General features: G+C 46.6%; 1 protein-coding gene across 2 annotated transcripts in view; it reads left to right on the top strand.

The window, feature by feature from the left end:
- The window catches only part of LOC124005040 (small G protein signaling modulator 2-like), a 136,156-nt gene that overhangs the window by 61,325 nt on the left and 49,677 nt on the right, over nucleotides 1–25,154 (top strand). For both annotated transcript variants that reach the window (XM_046313899.1, XM_046313898.1), the window contains exons 4-7: nucleotides 15,047–15,220; nucleotides 17,066–17,133; nucleotides 18,059–18,207; nucleotides 24,202–24,336. In XM_046313899.1, coding sequence (XP_046169855.1) covers nucleotides 15,047–15,220; nucleotides 17,066–17,133; nucleotides 18,059–18,207; nucleotides 24,202–24,336 — 526 coding nt within the window. The remainder of the gene's footprint in view (nucleotides 1–15,046; nucleotides 15,221–17,065; nucleotides 17,134–18,058; nucleotides 18,208–24,201; nucleotides 24,337–25,154) is intronic.

The following is a 25,154-nucleotide window of genomic DNA, read 5'->3' as shown; positions in this document are numbered from 1 at the left end:
ATCTTCCCCTCCCCTCTCCTCCCCCTAACCCATCCTCCCCTCTCCTCCCCCTAACCCATCCTCCCCTCTCCTCCCCCTAACCCATCCTCCCCTCTCCTCCCCCTAACCCATCCTCCCCTCTCCTTCCCCTAACCCATCCTCCCCTCCCTCCCCCTAACCCATCTTCCCCTCCCTCCCCTAACCCATCTTCCCCTCCCTCCCCCTAACCCATCTTCTCTCCTCCCCCTAACCCATCTTCCCCTCCCCTCTCCTCCCCCTAACCCATCCTCCCCTCTCCTTCCCCTAACCCATCCTCCCCTCTCCTTCCCCTGACCCATCCTCCCCTCTCCTTCCCCTAACCCATCTTCCCCTCCCCTCTCCTCCCCCTAACCCATTCTCCCCTCTCCTTCCCCTAACTCATCTTCCCCTCCCCTCTCCTCCCCCTAACCTATCCTCCCTCTCCTCCCCCTAACCCATCCTCCCCTCTCCTCCCCCTAACCCATTCTCCCTCTCCTTCCCCTAACCCATCTTCCCCTCCCTCTCCTCCCCCTAACCTATCCTCCCCTCTCCTCCCCCTAACCCATCCTCCCCTCTCCTTCCCCTAACCCATCCTCCCCTCTCCTTCCCCTAACCCATCCTCCCCTCTCCTTCCCCTAACCCATCCTCCCCTCTCCTTCCCCTAACCCATCTTCTCCTCCCCCTAACCCATTCTCCCCTCTCCTTCCCCTAACCCATCCTCCCCTCTCCTCCCCCTAACCCATCCTCCCCTCTCATTCCCCTAACCCATCCTCCCCTATCCTCCCCCTAACCCATCCTCTCCTCTCCTTCCCCTAACCCATCCTCCCCTCTCCTTCCCCTAACCCATCCTCCCCTCTCCTTCCCCTAAACCATCCTCCCCTCCCCTCTCCTCCCCTCCCTCTTCCTCTCCTCTCCACCTCCTTAACCAATCCTCAGCTCTCCTCCCCCACCTCTCATCCCTCTCACCCATCCTCCCCTCTCCTCCCCTCCCTCTTCCTCTCCTCTCCACCCTCCTTAACCAATCCTCCCCTCTCCTTCCCTTCACCCATCCTCGGGACTCATCGCTAGAGAGAGAGAAAGAGAAAGATAAAGCCCTTAGAATTGAATTTAGATAAGAGCGAAATATAGAAGTGAGAGAATGAGAGCGAAAGAGAGACAGAGAGAGAGAGAGAGCAGAGAGAGAGGAAGAGAAAGAGAAAGAGAGAGATGTTAGAAGCGAGAGGAGATGTAGGGAAGAAGAGAGAAAGAGACGCTCTAAATCTTCAGCAATGTAGGGCTCCAATTAATTTTCCAAAATGAACGATTATTCGGAATAATAACAAATGCCGCCGGTAGCTTTATAAAAGACCAAAGCTGTGTTTGAATATTCATACTAACTGAATTCAACTGAATATTCATACCAACTGAATTCAACTGAATATTCAACTGAATTGAGTATATAGTATGCTTATTGGTCATAGTATGACGTAGTTAGTAGGCCAAAAGTTCCCGGATGTTGTACTAGATTCGCCAAAATACGAAGTATACACGCAGTGGACACTATTTCTGTGCTTCCAGGGCCCATAATGCAATTCTTCAGAAAATGGGTGTGGTTTCACGAGGTTTTCAGATTTGAAGAAATGGTGGAAAATATGCAGCCGTAGTCTTGACGACAGAAGTTCGTTGCTTTAACTAATTATGACTAATGTTAAGAAGATGTTGAGCAATGTAATTAAGTAATGACTTTTCGGCCTCCCGGGTGGCGCAGTGGTTAAGGGCGCTGTATTGCAGCGCCAGCTGTGCCATCAGAGACTCTGGGTTCATGCCCAGGGCTCTGTCGTAACCGGATGTGACCGGGAGGTCCGTGGGGCGACGCACTATTGGACGTCGTCCGGGTTAGGGAGGGTTTGGTCGGTAGGGAAATCCTTGTCTCATCGCGCACCAGCGACTCCTGTGGTGGGCCGGGCGCAGTGTGCGCTAACCAAGGTCGCCAGGTGCACGGTGTTTCCTCCGACACATTGGTGCGGCTGGCTTCCGGGTTGGATGGCGCTGTGTTAAGAAGCAGTGCGGCTTGGTTGGGTTATGTATCGGAGGATGCACAGGAGCCCGTACGGGAGTTGTAATGATGAGACAAGATAGTAGCTACTAAACAATTGGACACCACGAAATTGGGGAGGAAAAGGGGTAAAAAAAAAAAGTAATGACTTTTTAAACAAGTTACGTTACACGCTGACAATTTGTTAGCTACGCTGTCCTTACGAACCGCATAGCATTACAGCAATATGTACCGGTGTGTTTGCTAGTTATCTAACGTTAGTTAGCTACTGGGGCGATCACTCCTTGGGTCCAAATATTGAGGAAGATGCCAGAGCTTAGGATGATGTTAAAGAGTTTAAGGAAAGCCAGTTGGAATTTGTTGTCTGTATATTTGATCATTTCATTGAGGATACCATCAACACCACAGGCCTTTTGGGGTTGGTGGGTTTGTATTTTGTCCTGTAACTCATTCAATGTAATTGGAGAATCCAGTGGGTTCTGGTCGTCTTTAATAGTTCATTCTAACATTTGTATTTGATCATGTATATGTTTTTGCTGTTTGTTCTTTGTTATAGAGCCAACAAGTTAGGAGAAGTGGTTTACCAATACTTCTCCGTTTTGGATAGATAACTCTTAGTAGTGTTGTTTGTTTAGTGTTTTCCAATTTTCCCAGAAGTGGTTAGAGTCTATGGATTTTTTGATTACATTGAGCTGATTTCTGACGTGCTGTTCCTTCTTCTTCCGTAGTTTATTTCTCCTTCTCTCTCTCTCTCTGTCTCTCACTCTCTGTCTCTCCCACACACACACACACACACACACACACACACACACACACACACACACACACACACACACACACACACACACACACACACACACACACACACACACACACACACACACACACACACACACACACACACACACACACACACACACACTTCAGGGAGCTGCAAACATCACCCCCTAGCCACATCTGTCACCCTTTCTCTATTTCTGTCTTCTTCTCGATCACTTTTTCTCTCTCTTTCTTTCTGTCTGTCCCTCCTTCTTCACATCTGTTCTATTTTACCGATGTTAGGATTAGCTCACACCAAGCGTTAACACCTAGCATTAACACCTACCTAGCGTTAACACCTACCTAGCGTTAACACCTACCTAGCATTAACACCTACCTAGCGTTAACACCTAGCATTAACACCTACCTAGCGTTAACACCTACCTAGCGTTAACACCTAGTGTTAACACCTAGCATTAACACCTACCTAGCGTTAACACCTACCTAGCGTTAACACCTAGCATTAACACCTACCTAGTGTTAACACCTAGCATTAACACCTAGTGTTAACACCTACCTAGCGTTAACACCTAGCATTAACACCTACCTAGTGTTAACACCTAGCATTAACACCTACCTAGCGTTAACACCTACCTAGTGTTAACACCTAGCATTAACACCTACCTAGTGTTAACACCTAGTGTTAACACCTACCTAGCGTTAACACCTAGCATTAACACCTACCTAGCGTTAAAACCTAGTGTTAACACCTAGCATTAACACCTACCTAGCGTTAACACCTAGCATTAACACCTACCTAGCGTTAACACCTACCTAGCATTAACACCTACCTAGCGTTAACACCTAGCATTAACACCTACCTAGCGTTAACACCTACCTAGCGTTAACACCTACCTAGCGTTAACACCTACCTAGCGTTAACACCTACCTAGCGTTAACACCTAGTGTTAACACCTACCTAGCGTTAACACCTACCTAGCGTTAACACCTACCTAGCGTTAACACCTACCTAGCGTTAACACCTAGTGTTAACACCTACCTAGCGTTAACACCTACCTAGCGTTAACACCTAGTGTTAACACCTACCTAGCGTTAACACCTACCTAGCGTTAACACCTAGCGTTAACACCTACCTAGCGTTAACACCTAGCGTTAACACCTACCTAGCGTTAACACCTAGTGTTAACACCTACCTACACCTACCTAGCGTTAACACCTAGCGTTAACACCTACCTAGTGTTAACACCTACCTAGCGTTAACACCTACCTAGTGTTAACACCTAGCGTTAAAACCTAGTGTTAACACCTACCTAGTGTTAACACCTAGTGTTAACACCTACCTAGCGTTAACACCTAGTGTTAACACCTACCTAGTGTTAACACCTACCTAGCGTTAACACCTACCTAGTGTTAACACCTACCTAGCGTTAAAACCTAGTGTTAACACCTACCTAGTGTTAGAACCTAGCGTTAACACCTAGCGTTAAAACCTAGAGTTACAACCTAGCGTTAACACCTAGCATGACACCTAGTGTTAACACCTACCTAGCATAACACCTAGCGTTAAAACCTAGCATTAACACCTAGCATGAGCTGCGTTCTAGTGATAACACAGTGGTAAAACCTAGATGACACCTGATGTGTTAACACCTACCAATCACCTACGTTAAAACCTGGCTGGACTGCATGAGAGATCTTGCTGTTCTAGTGATAACACAGTGGCTGGCTGGCCTGTGAGTGATCTTGATGGGCGTTCAACCAATCACTACATACGCTGGCTGGACTGTGAGAGATCTTGCTGGGCGTTCAACCAATCACTACATACACTGGCTGGACTATTCAGAAAAACTCTTGCTGGGACGTTCAGATAATCACTATTTCAGACTGGCACTATTCAGACAGACTCTTGCAGATAGACACTTTCAGACAGATCACAGACAGACACTATTCATACACTGGCTATTCTATTCAGAAAAACTCTATTTTGACAGACTCTATTCAGATAGTCACTATTTCAGACAGACACTATTCAGACAGACTCTATTCAGATAGACACTATTCAGACAGACACTATTCAGACAGACACTATTCAGACAGACACTATTCAGACAGACACTATTCAGACAGACACTATTCAGACAGACTCTATTCAGACAGACACTATTCAGACAGACACTATTCAGACAGACACTATTCAGACAGACACTATTCCGACAGACTCTATTCAGACAGACACTATTCAGACAGACTCTATTCAGACAGACTCTATTCAGACAGAAAGACTATTAGGATAGACACTATTCGGACAGAAAGACTATTAGGATAAACACTATTCAGACAGAAAGACTATTAGGATAGACACTATTCAGACAGTCTATTTAAAGTCAGACAGACACTATTCAGACAGACACTATTCAGACAGACACTATTCAGACAGACACTATTCAGACAGTCTATTTAAAGTCAGACAGACACTATTCAGACAGACACTATTCAGACAGACACTATTCAGACAGACACTATTCAGACAGTCTATTTAAAGTCAGACAGACACTATTCAGACAGACACTATTCAGACAGACACTATTCAGACAGTCTATTTAAAGTCAGACAGACACTATTCAGACAGACACTATTCAGACAGACACTATTCAGACAGACACTATTCAGACAGTCTATTTAAAGTCAGACAGACACTATTCAGACAGACACTATTCAGACAGACACTATTCAGACAGTCTATTTAAAGTCAGACAGACACTATTCAGACAGACACTATTCAGACAGACACTATTCAGACAGTCTATTTAAAGTCTTACAGCCTCGAATCTTCTTGGGTATGAGGCTACACGCTTGGCACACCTGTATTTGGGGAGTTTCTCCAATTCCTCTCAAGCTCTGTCAGGTTGGATGGGGAGTGTTGCGTGTGTTGCGTGTGTTGCGTGTGTTGCGTGTGTTGCGTGTCTGTGTGTGTGTGTGTGTGTGTGTGTGTGTGTGTGTGTGTGTGTGTGTGTGTGTGTGTGTGTGTGTGTGTGTGTGTGTGTGTGTGTGTGTGTGTGTGTGTGTGTGTGTGTGTGTGTGTGTGTGTGTGTGTGTGTGTGAAGATCCACAACAAGATCTCTTGGCAGGCTGAAGAGGCACTGTGGCTGTCAGTTTGAGTGGGAGTAGGGTGGTAGTGTGTGTGTGTGTGTGTGTGTGTCTGTGTCTGTGTGTGTCTGTGTCTGTGTCTGTGTGTGTGTGGGGGGAGGGGGGGGACAGAGCCCTGAGAAGAACAATCAGTGCAGGGTTTTGTAGCTGGTACAGCCGATTTTAAATTAGTGACAAAAATGAAAAGCTGTCAAACTCCTACATAACTTCTGGAGTAAAGTGCCTTCAGAAAGTATTGAAACATTTTGTTGTGTTACAGCCTGAATTCAAAATGGATCAAATGTATTTTTTTTGTCTCATCCATCTACACACAATACCCCATAATGACAAAGTGAAAACCTGTTTTCAAAAACATTATTTACAAAAGTATTCACACACCTGAGTCAATATGTGTTAAGAGAATCACCTTTGGCTGTGAGTCTTTCTGGGTAAGGCTCTAAGAGCTGTGAGTCTTTCTGGGTAAGGCTCTAAGAGCTGTGAGTCTTTCTGGGTAAGGCTCTAAGAGCTGTGAGTCTTTCTGGGTAAGGCTCTAAGAGCTGTGAGTCTTTCTGGGTAAGGCTCTAAGAGCTGTGAGTCTTTCTGGGTAAGGCTCTAAGAGCTGTGAGTCTTTCTGGGTAAGGCTCTAAGAGCTGTGAGTCTTTCTGGGTAAGGCTCTAAGAGCTGTGAGTCTTTCTGGGTAAGGCTCTAAGAGCTGTGAGTCTTTCTGGGTAAGGCTCTAAGAGCTGTGAGTCTTTCTGGGTAAGGCTCTAAGAGCTGTGAGTCTTTCTGGGTAAGGCTCTAAGAGCTGTGAGTCTTTCTGGGTAAGGCTCTAGGCTGTGAGTCTTTCTGGGTAAGGCTCTAAGAGCTGTGAGTCTTTCTGGGTAAGGCTCTAAGAGCTGTGAGTCTTTCTGGGTAAGGCTCTAAGAGCTGTGAGTCTTTCTGGGTAAGGCTCTAAGAGCTGTGAGTCTTTCTGGGTAAGGCTCTAAGAGCTGTGAGTCTTTCTGGGTAAGGCTCTAAGAGCTGTGAGTCTTTCTGGGTAAGGCTCTAAGAGCTGTGAGTCTTTCTGGGTAAGGCTCTAAGAGCTGGCTGTGAGTCTTTCTGGGTAAGGCTCTAAGAGCTGGCTGTGAGTCTTTCTGGGTAAGGCTCTAAGAGCTGTGAGTCTTTCTGGGTAAGGCTCTAAGAGCTGTGAGTCTTTCTGGGTAAGGCTCTAAGAGCTGTGAGTCTTTCTGGGTAAGGCTCTAAGAGCTGTGAGTCTTTCTGGGTAAGGCTCTAAGAGCTGGCTGTGAGTCTTTCTGGGTAAGGCTCTAAGAGCTGTGAGTCTTTCTGGGTAAGGCTCTAAGAGCTGGCTGTGAGTCTTTCTGGGTAAGGCTCTAAGAGCTGTGAGTCTTTCTGGGTAAGGCTCTAAGAGCTGGCTGTGAGTCTTTCTGGGTAAGGCTCTAAGAGCTGTGAGTCTTTCTGGGTAAGGCTCTAAGAGCTGTGAGTCTTTCTGGGTAAGGCTCTAAGAGCTGTGAGTCTTTCTGGGTAAGGCTCTAAGAGCTGTGAGTCTTTCTGGGTAAGGCTCTAAGAGCTGTGAGTCTTTCTGGGTAAGGCTCTAAGAGCTGTGAGTCTTTCTGGGTAAGGCTCTAAGAGCTGGCTGTGAGTCTTTCTGGGTAAGGCTCTAAGAGCTGGCTGTGAGTCTTTCTGGGTAAGGCTCTAAGAGCTGGCTGTGAGTCTTTCTGGGTAAGGCTCTAAGAGCTGGCTGTGAGTCTTTCTGGGTAAGGCTCTAAGAGCTGGCTGTGAGTCTTTCTGGGTAAGGCTCTAAGAGCTGGCTGTGAGTCTTTCTGGGTAAGGCTCTAAGAGCTGTGAGTCTTTCTGGGTAAGGCTCTAAGAGCTGTGAGTCTTTCTGGGTAAGGCTCTAAGAGCTGTGAGTCTTTCTGGGTAAGGCTCTAAGAGCTGTGAGTCTTTCTGGGTAAGGCTCTAAGAGCTGTGAGTCTTTCTGGGTAAGGCTCTAAGAGCTGTGAGTCTTTCTGGGTAAGGCTCTAAGAGCTGTGAGTCTTTCTGGGTAAGGCTCTAAGAGCTGTGAGTCTTTCTGGGTAAGGCTCTAAGAGCTGTGAGTCTTTCTGGGTAAGGCTCTAAGAGCTGTGAGTCTTTCTGGGTAAGGCTCTAAGAGCTGTGAGTCTTTCTGGGTAAGGCTCTAAGAGCTGTGAGTCTTTCTGGGTAAGGCTCTAAGAGCTGTGAGTCTTTCTGGGTAAGGCTCTAAGAGCTGTGAGTCTTTCTGGGTAAGGCTCTAAGAGCTGTGAGTCTTTCTGGGTAAGGCTCTAAGAGCTGTGAGTCTTTCTGGGTAAGGCTCTAAGAGCTGTGAGTCTTTCTGGGTAAGGCTCTAAGAGCTGTGAGTCTTTCTGGGTAAGGCTCTAAGAGCTGTGAGTCTTTCTGGGTAAGGCTCTAAGAGCTGTGAGTCTTTCTGGGTAAGGCTCTAAGAGCTGTGAGTCTTTCTGGGTAAGGCTCTAAGAGCTGTGAGTCTTTCTGGGTAAGGCTCTAAGAGCTGTGAGTCTTTCTGGGTAAGGCTCTAAGAGCTGGCTGAGTCTTTCTGGGTAAGGCTCTAAGAGCTGGCTGTGAGTCTTTCTGGGTAAGGCTCTAAGAGCTGGCTGTGAGTCTTTCTGGGTAAGGCTCTAAGAGCTGGCTGTGCGTCTTTCTGGGTAAGGATCTAAGAGCTGTGAGTCTTTCTGGGTAAGGCTCTAAGAGCTGTGAGTCTTTCTGGGTAAGGCTCTAAGAGCTGTGAGTCTTTCTGGGTAAGGCTCTAAGAGCTGTGAGTCTTTCTGGGTAAGGCTCTAAGAGCTGTGAGTCTTTCTGGGTAAGGCTCTAAGAGCTGTGAGTCTTTCTGGGTAAGGCTCTAAGAGCTGTGAGTCTTTCTGGGTAAGGCTCTAAGAGCTGTGAGTCTTTCTGGGTAAGGCTCTAAGAGCTGTGAGTCTTTCTGGGTAAGGCTCTAAGAGCTGTGAGTCTTTCTGGGTAAGGCTCTAAGAGCTGTGAGTCTTTCTGGGTAAGGCTCTAAGAGCTGGCTGTGAGTCTTTCTGGGTAAGGCTCTAAGAGCTGTGAGTCTTTCTGGGTAAGGCTCTAAGAGCTGTGAGTCTTTCTGGGTAAGGCTCTAAGAGCTGTGAGTCTTTCTGGGTAAGGCTCTAAGAGCTGGCTGTGAGTCTTTCTGGGTAAGGATCTAAGAGCTGGCTGTGAGTCTTTCTGGGTAAGGATCTAAGAGCTGGCTGTGAGTCTTTCTGGGTAAGGAAAGAGCTGGCTGTGAGTCTTTCTGGGTTTTTGATCTAAGAGCTGGCTGTGAGTCTTTCTGGGTAAGGATCTAAGAGCTGGCTGTGAGTCTTTCTGGGTAAGGATCTAAGAGCTGGCTGTGAGTCTTTCTGGGTAAGGATCTAAGAGCTGGCTGTGAGTCTTTCTGGGTAAGGATCTAAGAGCTGGCTGTGAGTCTTTCTGGGTAAGCTTTGCACACCTGGATCGTACAATGATGTTGATCATTGCTAGACATCCGTTTTCAAGTCTTGCTGTAGATTTTCAAGCCGATTTAAGTCAAAACTAACTAGGCCACTCAAGAATATTAAATATCTTCTTGGTAAGTAACTCCAGTGTAGATGTGGCCTTGTGTTTTAGGTTATTGTCCTGCTGTAAGGTGAATTTGTCTCCCAGTGCCTGGTGGAAAGCAGACTGAACCAGGTTTTCCTCTAGGATTTTTGCCTGTGCTTAGCTCTATTCCGTTTATTTTTATCCTAAAAAACTCCCTAGTCCTTGCCGATGACAAGCATACCCATAACATGACGCAGCCACCGCCGTGCATGAAGATATGAAGAGTGGTACTCAGTGATGTGTTGTGTTGGATTTTCCCCAAACATAACGCTTTGTATTCAGGACATAAAAGTTCATTTCTTTTTCCACATTTTTTCCAGTTGTACTTTAGTGCCTTATTGCAAACAGGATGTAGGTTTTGAACTATTTGTATTCTGTACAGGCTTCCTTCTTTTCACTCTGTCAATTAGGTTAATATTGTGTTGTTGATCCATCCTCAGTTCTCTCCTATCAGAGCCATTAAACTCTGTAACCATTTTAAAGTCACCATTGGCCTCATGGTGAAATCCCTGAGTGGTTTCCTTCCTCTCCGGCAACTGAGTTCGGAGGGACGCCTGTATCTTTGTAGTGACTGGGGTGTATTGATACACCATCCAAGGTGTAATTAATAACTTCACCATGCTCAAAGGGATATTCAATGTTTGCTTTGTAATTTTTGACCCATCTACCAATTGACTCAAGATATTTCATCTTTTCATTTTTAATTCATTTGCAAAAATGTCGAAAAACACAACTCCACTTTGACATTATGCAAGGCAAGTCAGTTAAAAGAACAAATTCTTATTTAGAATGACGGCCTACCAGAGAACAGTGAGTAAACCGCTTTGTTCAGGTGCAGAACGACAGTCAGCTCGGGGATTCAATCTAGCAACCTTTCGGTTACTGGCCCAACGCTCGAACCACTAGGCTACCTGCTGGTTACTGGCCCAACGCTCGAACCACTAGGCTACCTGCTGGTTACTGGCCCAACGCTCTAACCACTAGGCTACCTGCTGGTTACTGGCCCAACGCTCTAACCATTAGGCTACCTGCTGGTTACTGGCCCAACGCTCTAACCACTAGGCTACCTGCTGGTTACTGGCCCAACGCTCTAACCACTAGGCTACCTGCTGGTTACTGGCCCAACGCTCTAACCACTAGGCTACCTGCTGGTTACTGGCCCAACGCTCTAACCACTAGGCTACCTGCTGGTTACTGGCCCAACGCTCTAACCTCTAGGCTACCTGCTGGTTACTGGCCCAACCTGCTCTAACCACTAGGCTACCTGCTGGTTACTGGCCTCAACCTGCTCTAACCACTCTGCTACCTGGCCTGGTTACTGGCCCAACCTGGCTCTAACCAGTACCTGGCCTCTCCTCAGGCTACCTGCTGGTTACTGGCCCAACGCTCTAACCACTAGGCTACCTGCTGGTTACTGGCCCAACGCTCTAACCACTAGGCTACCTGCTGATTATTAGCCCAACGCTCTAACCACTAGGCTACCCTGCCGCCTCTACACTCTAACCACTAGGCTACCCTGCCACCTCTACACTCTAACCACTAGGCTACCTGCTGGTTACTGGCCCAACGCTCTAACCACTAGGCTACCTGCTGGTTACTGGCCGTTTACCTGGCCTCTCCCCTGCACCTGGCCTCTCCTCAGTACCTGGCCTCTCTGCTGCACCGGGCCTCTCCTCAGTACCGGGCCTCTCCTCAGTACCTGGCCTCTCTGCTGCACCTCTCCTCTCCTCAGTACCTGGCCTCCTCAGTACCTCCTCAGTACCTGGCCTCTCCTCAGTACCTGGCCTCCCTTCTGCCGTACCTGGCCTCTCCTCAGTACACCTGGCCTCTCCTCAGTACCGGGCCTCTCCTCAGTACCTGGGCTCTCCTCAGTACCGGGCCTCTCCTCAGCACCTGGCCTCTCCTCAGTACCTCTCCTCAGTACCGGGCCTCTCCTCAGTACCTGGCCTCTCCTCAGTACCTGGCCTCTCCTCAGTACCTGGCCTCTCCTCAGTACCTGGCCTCTCCTCAGCACCTGGCCTCTCCTCAGTACCTGGCCTCTCCTCAGCACCTGGCCTCTCCTCAGTACCTGGCCTCTCCTCAGTACCTGGCCTCTCCTCAGTACCTGGCCTCTCCTCAGTACCTGGCCTCTCTGCTGCCTATCAGCTCTTCCTCTATGTTGATTTATATAGAAGATTGGTGCGACGTGAATGATTGTATGTATGGTATGACTGCTAGTTAGCCTATTGCAGATGTAGACAAACCTACCACTACTGTTACTATGACTAGAGGGCAGGATAGAGTTGACTGTATAGTTAGCCTATTGCAGATGTAGACAAACCTACCACTACTGTTACTATGACTAGAGGGCAGGATAGAGTTGACTGTATAGTTAGCCTATTGCAGATGTGGACAAACCTACCACTACTGTTACTATGACTAGAGGGCAGGATAGAGTTGACTGTATAGTTAGCCTATTGCAGATGTGGACAAACCTACCACTACTGTTACTATGACTAGAGGGCAGGATAGAGTTGACTGTATAGTTAGCCTATTGCAGATGTGGACAAACCTACCACTACTGTTACTATGACTAGAGGGCAGGATAGAGTTGCGCGCAGAAAAGCGACTGCGCTAGGGAAGTACCAAAACACCTTTTAAGGACAGGAGCAGGGAGATGAGGACATGTTGCGATATGGAAGAACTTTAAATAGTAACACCTGCAAAATGAGGAATGTAAACCACGGAAACATACACTACCATCCCCTGTGCCTAATTAAAAACATCACACAAACCTCACCGAAGCAACAAAAAAAAACATTTTTGGACCAGCCCCCCCAGTAAATGTACAGCTGTCCCTTTAGTAAAAACCTATTAAGAATCTCCCATTGATTCCTAAGCAGACCTCCTGACTGTATGGTATGCTGCCCCCTCTTGGTGACAACTACAACTACACCTGTTAAACAGGTGTCTTTCTGTAGAGTCCCAAATCAACCCATAGCCACTCGCCCCCACCCATTATGTACTGTATAGGTGACACGGTGGAGACCGTACCATAGCCATTATACCTATCCTACCCCTTTTTAATGGAGTCAAGTACTGTAGTTACACACAACAAGACAATCACTACACCTGTTAAACAGGTGTCTTTCTGTAGAGTCAAGTGCATACACACTGTAGTTTACTCTACAAAACCAAGAGGGAGAGACACAACAAGACAATGACTCAGCTCAGAGATAGCACACAGTCTACTCTACAGTTTTATCTCTGGGTTAAATAACTGGTTTTGAGGATTTCCTCCCGATTCCGTTATTCTTCCAACTGGGAATTCTGGAATCCCCAACCGACAGCAACACCAGTCTTACCTGAGATCACCTGCTGACCCCTGACCCCTAACCCCAACCCCTACCTCGAACCCTAACCCCTACCCCGAACCCTGACCCGAACCCCGACCCTAACCCGAACCCTAACACAGAACCCTAACCCCTACCTCGAACCCGAACCCTGACCCTAACCCCGAACCCTGACCCCGAACCCTAACCTTAACTCAAACCCCTACCCCTAACCCCTGCCTCAAACCCTACCCCTAACCCCTAACCCCTACCTCGAACCCTAACCTTAACTCACACCCCCCAATCCCTAACCCCTACTCCGAACCCTAACCCTACCCCTAACCCCTACCTCGAACCCTACCCCTAACACCTACCTCGAACCCTAACCTTAACTCAAACCCCTAACACCTACCTTGAACCCTAACCTTAACTCAAACCCCTACCCCTAACACCTACCTTGAACCCTAACCTTAACTCAAACCCCTACCCCTAACCCCTACCTCAAACCCTACCCCTAACACCTACCTCGAACCCTAATCTTACCTCAAACCCCTACCTCAAACCCTAACCTTAACTCAAACCCCTACCCCTAACCCCTACCTCGAACCCTATCCCTAACACCTACCTCGAACCCTAACCTTAACTCATACCCCTACCTCTACCTCAAACCCTACCCCTAACCCTAACCTTAACTCAAACCCCTACCTCGAACCCTAACCCCTACCTCGAACCCTAACCCCTACCTCGAACCCTAACCCCTACCTCAAACCCTACCCCTAACCCTACCTCAAACCCTACCCCTAACCCTACCTCAAACCCTAACCCCTACCCCTACCTCGAACACTAAGCCCTACCCCGAACCCTAACACCTACCTCGAACCCTAACCTTAACTCAAACCCCTACCCCTAACACCTACCTCGAAACCTAACCTTAACTCAAACCCCTACACCTAACCCCTACCCCTAACACCTACCTCGAACCCTAACCTTAACTCAAACCCCTAACCCTAACCCCTACCCCTAACACCTACCTCGAACCCTAACCTTAACTCAAACCCCTACCCCTACCTCAAACCCCTAACACCTACCTCGAACCCTAACCTTAACTCAAACCCCTACCTCGAACCCTACCCCTAACACCTACCTCGAACCCTAACCTTAACTCAAACCCCTACCCCTACCTCAAACCCCTAACACCTACCTCGAACCCTAACCTTAACTCAAACCCCTACCTCAAACCCCTACCCCTAACACCTACCTCGAACCCTAACCTTAACTCAAACCCCTAACCCCTACCTCGAACCCTACCCCTAACACCTACCTCAAACCCTAACCTTAACTCAAACCCCTACCCCTACCTCAAACCCTACCCCTAACCCTAACCTTAACTCAAACCCCTACCTCGAACCCTAACCCCTACCTCGACCCCTAACCCCTACCTCGAACCCTACCCTAACACCTACCTTGAACCCTAACCTTAACTCAAACCCCTACCACCTACCTCGAAACCTAACCTTAACTCAAACCCCTACCACCTACCTCGAAACCTAACCTTAACTCAAACCCCTACCACCTACCTCGAAACCTAACCTTAACTCAAACCCCTACCACCTACCTCGAAACCTAACCTTAACTCAAACCCCTACCACCTACCTCGAAACCTAACCTTAACTCAAACCCCTACCACCTACCCCTAACCCTAACCTTAACTCAAACCCCTACCTCGAACCCTACCCCTAACACCTACCTTGAACCCTAACCTTAACTCAAACCCCTACCACCTACCTCGAACCCTAACCTTAACTCAAACCCCTAACCCCTACCTCGAACCCTACCCCTAACACCTACCTCGAACCCTAACCTTAACTCAAACCCCTACCCCTACCTCAAACCCTACCCCTAACCCCTACCTCGAACCCTACCCCTAACACCTACCTTGAACCCTAACCTTAACTCAAACCCCTACCCCTAACACGAACCCTAACCTTAACTCAAACCCCTACCCCTACCTCGAACCCTAACCTTAACTCAAACCCCTACCCCTACCTCAAACCCTACCCCTAACCCTAACCTTAACTCAAACCCCTACCTCGACCCTAACCTCTACCTCAAACCCTAAGCTCTACCTCGTACCCTAACCGCTACCTCGAACCCTAACCCTATCATTTACTGTCCTTTGCCTTTTGCCCCCTAGAACCCAGAGGACCCAGCGTGTGGGTCAGGAGCCCCTGAAGAGGCAGGGGTCGTCGTCTGCAGGTCGCGCCCCCCAGCCCCTCTCCGCTCAGGCCATCAAGCACATCTGGGTTCGCACCGCCCTCTTCGAGAAGGTCCTGGACAAGGTCGTACAGTACATTGTGGATAACTCCAGGTAAGTTCTGCATTAACTCACACTGCACTGTGTGCAAGGTCGTCCAGTACATTGTGGATAACTCCAGGTAAGTTCTGCATTAACTCACACTGCACTGTGTGCAAGGTCGTCCAGTACATTGTGGATAACTCCAGGTAAGTTCTGCATTAACTCACACTGCACTGTGTGCAAGGTCGTCCAGTACATTGTGGATAACTCCAGGTAAGTTCTACATTAACTCAAACTGCACTGTGTGCAAGGTCGTCCAGTACATTGTGGATAACTCCAGGTAAGTTCTGCATTAACTCACACTGCACTGTGTGCAAGGTCGTCCAGTACATTGTGGATAACTCCAGGTAAGTTCTGCATTAACTCACACTGCACTGTGTGCAAGGTCGTCCAGTACATTGTGGATAACTCCAGGTAAGTTCTGCATTAACTCACACTGCACTGTGTGCAAGGTCGTCCAGTACATTGTGGATAACTCCAGGTAAGTTCTGCATTAACTCACAATGCACTGTGTGCAAGGTCGTCCAGTACATTGTGGATAACTCCAGGTAAGTTCTGCATTAACTCACAATGCACTGTGTGCAAGGTCGTCCAGTACATTGTGGATAACTCCAGGTAAGTTCTGCATTAACTCACACTGCACTGTGTGCAAGGTCGTCCAGTACATTGTGGATAACTCCAGGTAAGTTCTGCATTAACTCACACTGCACTGTGTGCAAGGTCGTCCAGTACATTGTGGATAACTCCAGGTAAGTTCTGCATTAACTCACACTGCACTGTGTGCAAGGTCGTCCAGTACATTGTGGATAACTCCAGGTAAGTTCTGCATTAACTCACACTGCACTGTGTGCAAGGTCGTCCAGTACATTGTGGATAACTCCAGGTAAGTTCTGCATTAACTCACACTGCACTGTGTGCAAGGTCGTCCAGTACATTGTGGATAACTCCAGGTAAGTTCTGCATTAACTCACAATGCACTGTGTGCAAGGTCGTCCAGTACATTGTGGATAACTCCAGGTAAGTTCTGCATTAACTCACACTGCACTGTGTGCAAGGTCGTCCAGTACATTGTGGATAACTCCAGGTAAGTTCTGCATTAACTCACAATGCACTGTGTGCAAGGTCGTCCAGTACATTGTGGATAACTCCAGGTAAGTTCTGCATTAACTCACAATGCACTGTGTGCAAGGTCGTCCAGTACATTGTGGATAACTCCAGGTAAGTTCTGCATTAACTCACAATGCACTGTGTGCAAGGTCGTCCAGTACATTGTGGATAACTCCAGGTAAGTTCTGCATTAACTCACAATGCACTGTGTGCAAGGTCGTCCAGTACATTGTGGATAACTCCAGGTAAGTTCTGCATTAACTCACAATGCACTGTGTGCAAGGTCGTCCAGTACATTGTGGATAACTCCAGGTAAGTTCTGCATTAACTCACACTGCACTGTGTGCAAGGAGCAACATATTGTCCATGTCTGTTCCAGTCAATTGAATTAGCTTTCTGCCTGTTGCTTTTTGTTCTGCACACGACATTTCTGCCTGTCTTGAATTGTCAAGACTCCCTCATTTCATTCCCTCCTAATGGAGTCATTTGAGTGTAGTTTTTTCATTGTTTGACTCTATGCTCTTTTGTTGTTTCTCTACATTGCGTGTGTGTGTGTGTGTGTGTGTGTGTGTGTGTGTGTGTGTGTGTGTGTGTGTGTGTGTGTGTGTGTGTGTGTGTGTGTGTGTGTGTGTGTGTGTGTGTGTGTCTCTCTACAGTAAGTACTATGAGAGGGAGGCTCTGATGTGTGTGTTGTCTCTACAGTAAGTACTATGAGAGGGAGGCTCTGATGTGTGTGTGTTGTCTCTACAGTAAGTACTATGAGAGGGAGGCTCTGATGCATGACTCAGTGTTTGGACCCATCCTGGCATGTCTACTGGGTAAGTTGACCCTAGGAGCTGTTATAATGCTACATTGGGTTGTTATAACACCCCTGTGAACTGTTAAAAGGCTACATTGGGTTGTTGTAATGTTCCTACAGACTGTTATAATGCTACATTGTCTTGTTATAATGTCTCTACAGACTGTAATGTCTCTACGGACTGTTATAATGCTACATTGTCTTGTTATGTCTTTACGGACTGATATAATGCTACATTGTCTTGTTATAATGTCTCTACGGACTGTAATGTCTCTACGGACTGTTATAATGCTACCTTGTCTTGTTATAATGTCTCTACGGACTGTAATGTCTCTACGGACTGTTATAATGCTACATTGTCTTGTTATAATGTCTCTACGGACTGATATAATGCTACATTGTCTTGTTATAATGTCTCTACGGACTGTAATGTCTCTACGGACTGTTATAATACTACATTGTCTTGTTATAATGTCCCTACGTGATGTTATAATGTCCCTACGTGATGTTATAATGCTACATTGTCTTGTTATAATGTCTCTACGGACTGTAATGTCTCTACGGACTGTTATAATACTACATTGTCTTGTTATAATGTCCCTACGTGATGTTATAATGTCCCTACGTGATGTTATAATGCTACATTGGGTTGTTATAATGTCTCTACGGACTGCTGTTATAATGCTACATTGTGTTGTTTATAATGTTCCTACGGACTGTTATAATGCTACATACAGTAGATACTCTTTTTGCCTCTATTTACTCTCTCTCTCTCCCTCCGTCATTCTCACCCTATTTCCCCCCTCTTTATATCCACCCTCCCTCCCACCCCCTCCGCCGCCCCGCCCCCCCCTCTCCCCCTCCCTCTCTCCGCCCTCCCTCTCTCCCCCTCCCTCTCTCCCCCTCCTCCCCCCCCACCCCTCTCTCCTCCCCCCCTCCTCCAGTGGGCCCCTGTGCTCTGGAGTACACTAAGCTGAAGACGTCCGACCACTTCTGGACGGACCCGACGGCCAACGAGTTGGTCGAGCGCCACCGGATCCACGGGGCCCACCGGGGCCAGGACGCTTCCCCCAGCAGGAGGCCCGCTCTGGGGGTGAGAGACACTGGGTCCCTGGGGGCCTGAGGAATGCATGGGGCTCTTATTGGAGCAGTAGATCAATACTGTACAATTCATTCCGTAAGGATTCAATGAGCAGCTAAACAGCTATGGCAATACTAATTTCCTTTATACATTTGAAGTCAGAAGTTTACATACACTTAGGTTGTCGTGATCAAATCTCGTTTTTCAACCACTCCACAAATTTCTTGTTAATTAACAAACTATAGTTTTGACAAGGCGGTTAGGATATCGACTTTGTGCATGACACAAGTAATTTTTCCAACAATTATTTACAGATAGGCTAATTGACATTTGAGTCAATTGGAGGTGTACCTGTGGATGTATTTCAAGGCCTACCTTCCAACTCAGTGTCTCTACTTAACATCATGGGAAAATCAAAAGAAATCCGCCAAGACCTCCACAAGTCTGGTTCATCATTGGGAGCAATTTCCAAACGCCTGAAGGTACCACGTTCATCTATACAAACAATAGTATGCAAGTATAAACACCATGGGACCACGCAGCCGTCATACCGCTCAGGAAGAAGACGCGTTCTGTCTCCTAGAGATGAACGTACTTTGGTGAGAAAAGTGCAAATCAGTCCCAGAACAACAGCAAAGGACCTTGTGAAGATGCTGGAGGAAACAGGTACGAAACATTCTAAATCCACAGTAAAACGAGTCCTATATCGACATAACCTGAAAGGCCGCTCAGCAAGGAAGAAGCCACTGCTCCAAAACCGCCATTAAAAAGCCAGACTACGGTTTGCAACTGCACATGGGGACAAAGAAACTTACTTTTTGGAGAAATGTCCTCTGGTCTGTTGAAACTGTTGGGACATAATGACCATCGTTATGTTTGGAGGAAAAAGGGGGAGGCTTGCAAGCCGAAGAACACCATCCCAACTGTGAAGCACGGGGATGGCAGCATCATGTTGTGGGGGTGCTTTGCTGCAGAAGGGACTGGTGCACTTCACAAAATAGATGGCATCATGAGGATGGGAACATTTTGTGGATATATTGAAGCAACATCTCGACATCAGTCAGGAAGTTAAATTTTGGTCGCAAATGGGTCTTCCAATGACCCCAAGCTTGCTTCCAAAGTGGTGGCAAAATGGCTTCAGGACAACAAAGTCAAGGTATTGGAGTGGCCATTACAAAGCCCTGACCTCAATCCCATATAAACTTTGTGGGCAGAACTGAAAAGGCGTGTGCGAGCAAGGAGGCCTACAAACCTGACTCAGTTACAACAGCTCTGTCAGGAGGAATGGGCCAAAATTCACCCAACTTATTGTGGGAAGTTTGTGGAAGGCTAGCCGAAACGTGTGACCCAAGTTAAACAATTTAAAGGCAATACTACCAAATACTAATTGAGTGTATGTAAACTTCTGACCCACTGGGAATGTGATGAAAGAAATAAAAGCTGAAATAAATAATTCTCTCTTCTATTATTCTGACATTTCACATTCTTAAAATAAGGTGGTGATCCTAACTGACCTAAAACAAGGATTTAATTATCTTTTTTTACAAGGATTAAATGTCAGGAATTGTGAAAAACTGAGTTTAAATGTAGTTGGCTAAGATGTATGTAAACTTCCGATTTCAACTGTATTTAGCCAGGATAGTTCACTTAGTAACAATTGTTTTCCCATGAGTCCTGAGAGCAGTTTCTCAGAAGGGCACAGACCCTTGTAGTTAGACAATAGGGCTAAGTAAATACAATGTTATTGGTTCAAATCCCCGATGGGTAAAGGACCCAGTCAGTTTCAATCATGGTCGCATTGTCTGCGTCCCTAATGGCACCCTATTCCCTATATAGTGCACTACTTTAGACCAGGGCCCTATAGAACCCTATTCCCTATATATATAGTGCACTACTTTAAACCAGGGCCCTATAGAACCCTATTCCCTATATAGTGCACTACTTTAGACCAGGGCCCTATATAACCCTATTCCCTATATAGTGCACTACTTTAGACCAGGGCCCTATAGAACCCTATTCCCTATATAGTGCACTACTTTAGACCAGAGTCCTATAGAACCCAATTCCCTATATAGTGCATTACTTTTGACCAGGGCCCTATGGAACCCTATTCCCTATATAGTGCACTACTTTAGACCAGGGCCCTATAGAACCCTATTCCCTATATAGTGCACTACTTTAGACCAGAGTCCTATAGAACCCTATTCCCTATATATATAGTGCACTACTTTAAACCAGGGCCCTATATAACCCTATTCCCTATATAGTGCACTACTTTAGACCAGAGCCCTATAGAACCCTATTCCCTATATAGTGCACTACTTTAGACCAGGGCCCTATAGAACCCTATTCCCTATATAGTGCACTACTTTAGACCAGGGCCCTATAGAACCCTATTCCCTATATAATGCACTACTTTAGACCAGGGCCCTATAGAACCCTATTCCCTATATAGTGCACTACTTTAGACCAGGGCCCTATAGAACCCTATTCCCTATATATAGTGCACTACTTTAGACCAGGGCCCTATAGAACCCTATTCCCTATATAATGCACTACTTTAGACCAGGGCCCTATAGAACCCTATTCCCTATATAGTGCACTACTTTAGACCAGGGCCCTATAGAACCCTATTCCCTATATAGTGCACTACTTTAGACCAGGGCCCTATAGAACCCTATTCCCTATATAGTGCACTACTTTAGACCAGGGCCCTATAGAACCCTATTCCCTATATAGTGCACTACTTTAGACCAGGGCCCTATAGAACCCTATTCCCTATATAGTGCACTACTTTAGACCAGGGCCCTATAGAACCCTATTCCCTATATAGTGCACTACTTTAGACCAGGGCCCTATAGAACCCTATTCCCTATATAGTGCACTACTTTAGACCAGGGCCCTATAGAACCCTATTCCCTATATAGTGCACTACTTTAGACCAGGGCCCTATGGAACCCTATTCCCTATATAGTGCACTACTTTAGACCAGAGCCCTATAGAACCCTATTCCCTATATAGTGCACTACTTTAGACCAGGGCCCTATAGAACCCTATTCCCTATATAGTGCACTACTTTAGACCAGAGCCCTATAGAACCCTATTCCCTATATAGTGCACTACTTTAGACCAGGGCCCTATAGAACCCTATTCCTTATATAGTGCACTACTTTAGACCAGGGCCCTATAGAACCCTATTCCCTATATATAGTGCACTACTTTAGACCAGGGCCCTATAGAACCCTATTCCCTATATAATGCACTACTTTAGACCAGGGCCCTATGGAACCCTATTCCCTATATATAGTGCACTACTTTAGACCAGGGCCCTATGGAACCCTATTCCCTATATAATGCACTACTTTAGACCAGGGCCCTATGGAACCCTATTCCCTATATAGTGCACTACTTTAGACCAGGGCCCTATGGAACCCTATTCCCTATATAATGCACTACTTTAGACCAGGGCCCTATGGAACCCTATTCCCTATATAGTGCACTACTTTAGACCAGGGCCCTATAGAACCCTATTCCCTATATAGTGCACTACTTTAGACCAGAGGGCCCAATAGGTGCCAGTCACATTCTGTTAAAGGTCCCCAAAGCACACAGTTGCCTGGGTCGCTCCTCTTTTCAGTTCACTGCAAAAAACAAGATGCAACAAACAGGACCGTTTTATCTCCGTTTCTACATTCAAAGACAAAATCACGGACACTATTTTACTGCCACTTGTGGCTGCTTTGCGTGATGCGTTTCATCTGCCATTTTGTCCTTTGTGCCTAACAATTTTAGTGCCATGTTTGTGCTGCTATTATGTTGTCGTCTTGAGTTGCTGTCGTGTTGTGTTGTTGTCGTCTTTAGTTGTTGTCATGTTGTGTTGTCATGTTGTGTTGTCATGCTGTGTTGTTGTGTTGTTGTCATGTTGTGTTGTGTTGCTGTGTTTGAGTTGTTGTCATGTTGTGTTGTCATGCTGTGTTGTTGTGTTGTCATGCTGTGTTGTTGTGTTTCGTTGTCATGTTGTGTTGCTTGAAAATATAGGAGAGCCACACACTCTAGGAGCTCAGATGCAAAAATGTAATATCCAACGTTTGGACAGCCAAGCTGTCTTCATCAGGGTATAATCACTAACACTGCGGAATGACTCGTTTATATAGTGTCAAAAGACACAGGTGTCTGTAATCATGGCCAAGAGTGGCCTAATATCATTGGTTAATTCTCAGATATTAAAATGGCATACAAACAAATGGATAGCATACGATCATAGATTCATTTTCGACCACACAAGCTTGCAAACAATTACAAAGTCACAATAATCAAAAGAATGTCTTCAGATCAAAGTCTACGTTGAGACCGAAGGGAGCAAGGGTCTTTAAGTTAAAGATCCAGGCAGCCTCTCGTTTTAACAATAAATTATCAAGGTCACCCCCTCTCCGCTCCAGCTCACATACTCTGGTCTGGGTCTAACCCGAAGTACGTATCTCAGAGCATCGTAGCACCATTAGGTGTAAAAACTTGACTTACCCAGTTGAGGCCCACTTCTTGGAGGCAGGCCCCTCGATTTCGTCTCTGTGTTATATTGGCATCGAACATGTCACCCTCCCGAGGAGAAGGGGTGACCTCGACAATTTATTGTTCAAACGAGAGGCTGCCTGGATCTTAAACTTAAAGACCCTTGCTCTCTTCGGTCTCAACTTAGACTTTGACAACGTAGACTTTGACATGATTGTGATTATACCCTGATAAAGACTTGGCTGTCGAAACGTTGGTAATTACATTTTTGCATCTGAGCTCCTGGAGTGTACAGCTCTCATTTATTTTCAAGTGTTCTACTCAGCTAGCCAGCACCTCGCCTAAATAGGTGTGCGTTTCTTTTTCTTCTAGAGTTGTGTTGCAGCCATGTTTTGTTGTTGTCATGTTGTGTTGTTGTCATGTTGTTGTTGTGTTGTGTTGTCATGTTGTGTTGTTATCATGTTGTTGTTGTGTTGTGTTGTCATGTTGTGTTGTTGTCATGTTGTGTTGTTGTCATGTTGTGTTGTTGTCATGTTGTGTTGTTGTCATGTTGTGTTGTTGTCATGTTGTGTTGTTGTCATGTTGTGTTGTCAGGTTGTGTTGCTACCACGTTGTGTTGTTGCCATGTTGTGTTGTTGTCATGTTGTTGTTGTGTTGTTGTCATGTTGTGTTGTTGTCATGTTGTTGTTGTGTTGTTGTCATGTTGTGTTGTTGTCATGTTGTTGTTGTGTTGTTGTCATGTTGTGTTGTTATCATGTTGTTGTTGTTGTGTTGTCATGTTGTGTTGCTACCACGTTGTGTTGTTGCCATGTTGTGTTGTGTTGTTGCCAAGTTGTGTTGCTACCATGCTGTCTTGTCATGTTGTGTTGGTACCATGTTGTGTTGTTGCCAAGTTGTGTTGCTACCATGCTGTCTTGTCATGTTGTGTTGTTGCCATGTTGTGTTGTTGCCAAGTTGTGTTGCTTACCATGCTGAGTTGCCATGTTGTGTTGGTACCATGTTGTGTTGTTGCCAAGTTGTGTTGTCTTAGGTCACTCTATGTAGTGTTGTGGTGTCTATTTTCTCGTGATGTGTGTTTTTATCCCCCCATCCCTGCAGTAAGCCGCTAGCCTCTTGCTAGAATTTGTTGTTAATTGACTTGCCTGGTTAAATAATGGTTACATTTTTAAAAATTAAATTAAATTGAGGGACAATCAGTCAGGCTCTGAGTCACGTCCTTACACAATCAATACTCAATAACGTAGACCTTTCTCCTGGCCTGTTTCAATACTCAATAACGTAGACCTTTCTCCTGGCCTGTTTCAATACTCAATAACGTAGACCTTTCTCCTGGCCTGTTTCAATACTCAATAACGTAGACCTTTCTCCTGGCCTGTTTCAATACTCAATAACGTAGACCTTTCTCCTGGCCTGTTTCAATACTCAATAACGTAGACCTTTCTCCTGGCCTGTTTCAATACTCAATAACGTAGACCTTTCTCCTGGCCTGTTTCCCAGATCCAGAAGAGACAGTCCAGCGTCAGCATGTCCGAGGATAAGTTTGCGGCGTCTGCGCGGGAATACGTGGAGTCTCTTCACCAGAACTCCCGTACTCACCTGCTCTACGGCAAAAACAACGTCCTGGTCCAACCGGTAAGACTACACAGAGTTTTAATACTGTAACATGTAGTAGTATTATTGTAGTACTGTACAAATATTTTTAGTACAGCCAAGAAGAGGATCAGCCACCTTTCTGAACCAACTTCCTCGCTAGGTGTCTTCCTAGGTTCCTGCCTTCTAGGGAGTTCAAACCCCCTCAGAGCCTGGTTTCTCTCTGGGTGTCTTCCTAGGTTCCTGCCTTCTAAGGAGTTCAAACCCCCTCAGAGCCTGGTTCCTCGCTAGGTGTCTTCCTAGGTTCCTGCCTTCTAAGGAGTTCAAACCCCCTCAGAGCCTGGTTTCTCTCTGGGTGTCTTCCTATGTTCCTGCCTTCTAAGGAGTTCAAACCCCCTCAGAGCCTGGTTTCTCTCTGGGTGTCTTCTTAGGTTCCTGCCTTTCTAGGGAGTTCAAACCTCCTCAGAGCCTGGATCCTCGCTAGGTGTCTTCTTAGGTTCCTGCCTTCTAAGGAGTTCAAACCCCCTCAGAGCCTGGTTTCTCTCTGGGTGTCTTCCTAGGTTCCTGCCTTTCTAGGGAGTTCAAACCTCCTCAGAGCCTGGTTCCTCGCTAGGTGTCTTCCTAGGTTCCTGCCTTTCTAGGGAGTTCAAACCTCCTCAGAGCCTGGATCCTCGCTAGGTGTCTTCTTAGGTTCCTGCCTTTCTAGGGAGTTCAAACCTCCTCAGAGCCTGGATCCTCGCTAGGTGTCTTCTTAATGTTCCTGCCTTCTAAGGAGTTCAAACCCCCTCAGAGCCTGGTTTCTCTCTGGGTGTCTTCCTAGGTTCCTGCCTTTCTAGGAGTTCAAACCCCCTCAGAGCCTG

This window comes from Oncorhynchus gorbuscha, linkage group LG19 (genome assembly GCF_021184085.1).
Source record: "Oncorhynchus gorbuscha isolate QuinsamMale2020 ecotype Even-year linkage group LG19, OgorEven_v1.0, whole genome shotgun sequence".
In the NCBI taxonomy this organism is placed as follows: Eukaryota; Metazoa; Chordata; class Actinopteri; order Salmoniformes; family Salmonidae; genus Oncorhynchus; species Oncorhynchus gorbuscha.
This window is presented reverse-complemented; position numbering and strand designations above follow the sequence as displayed.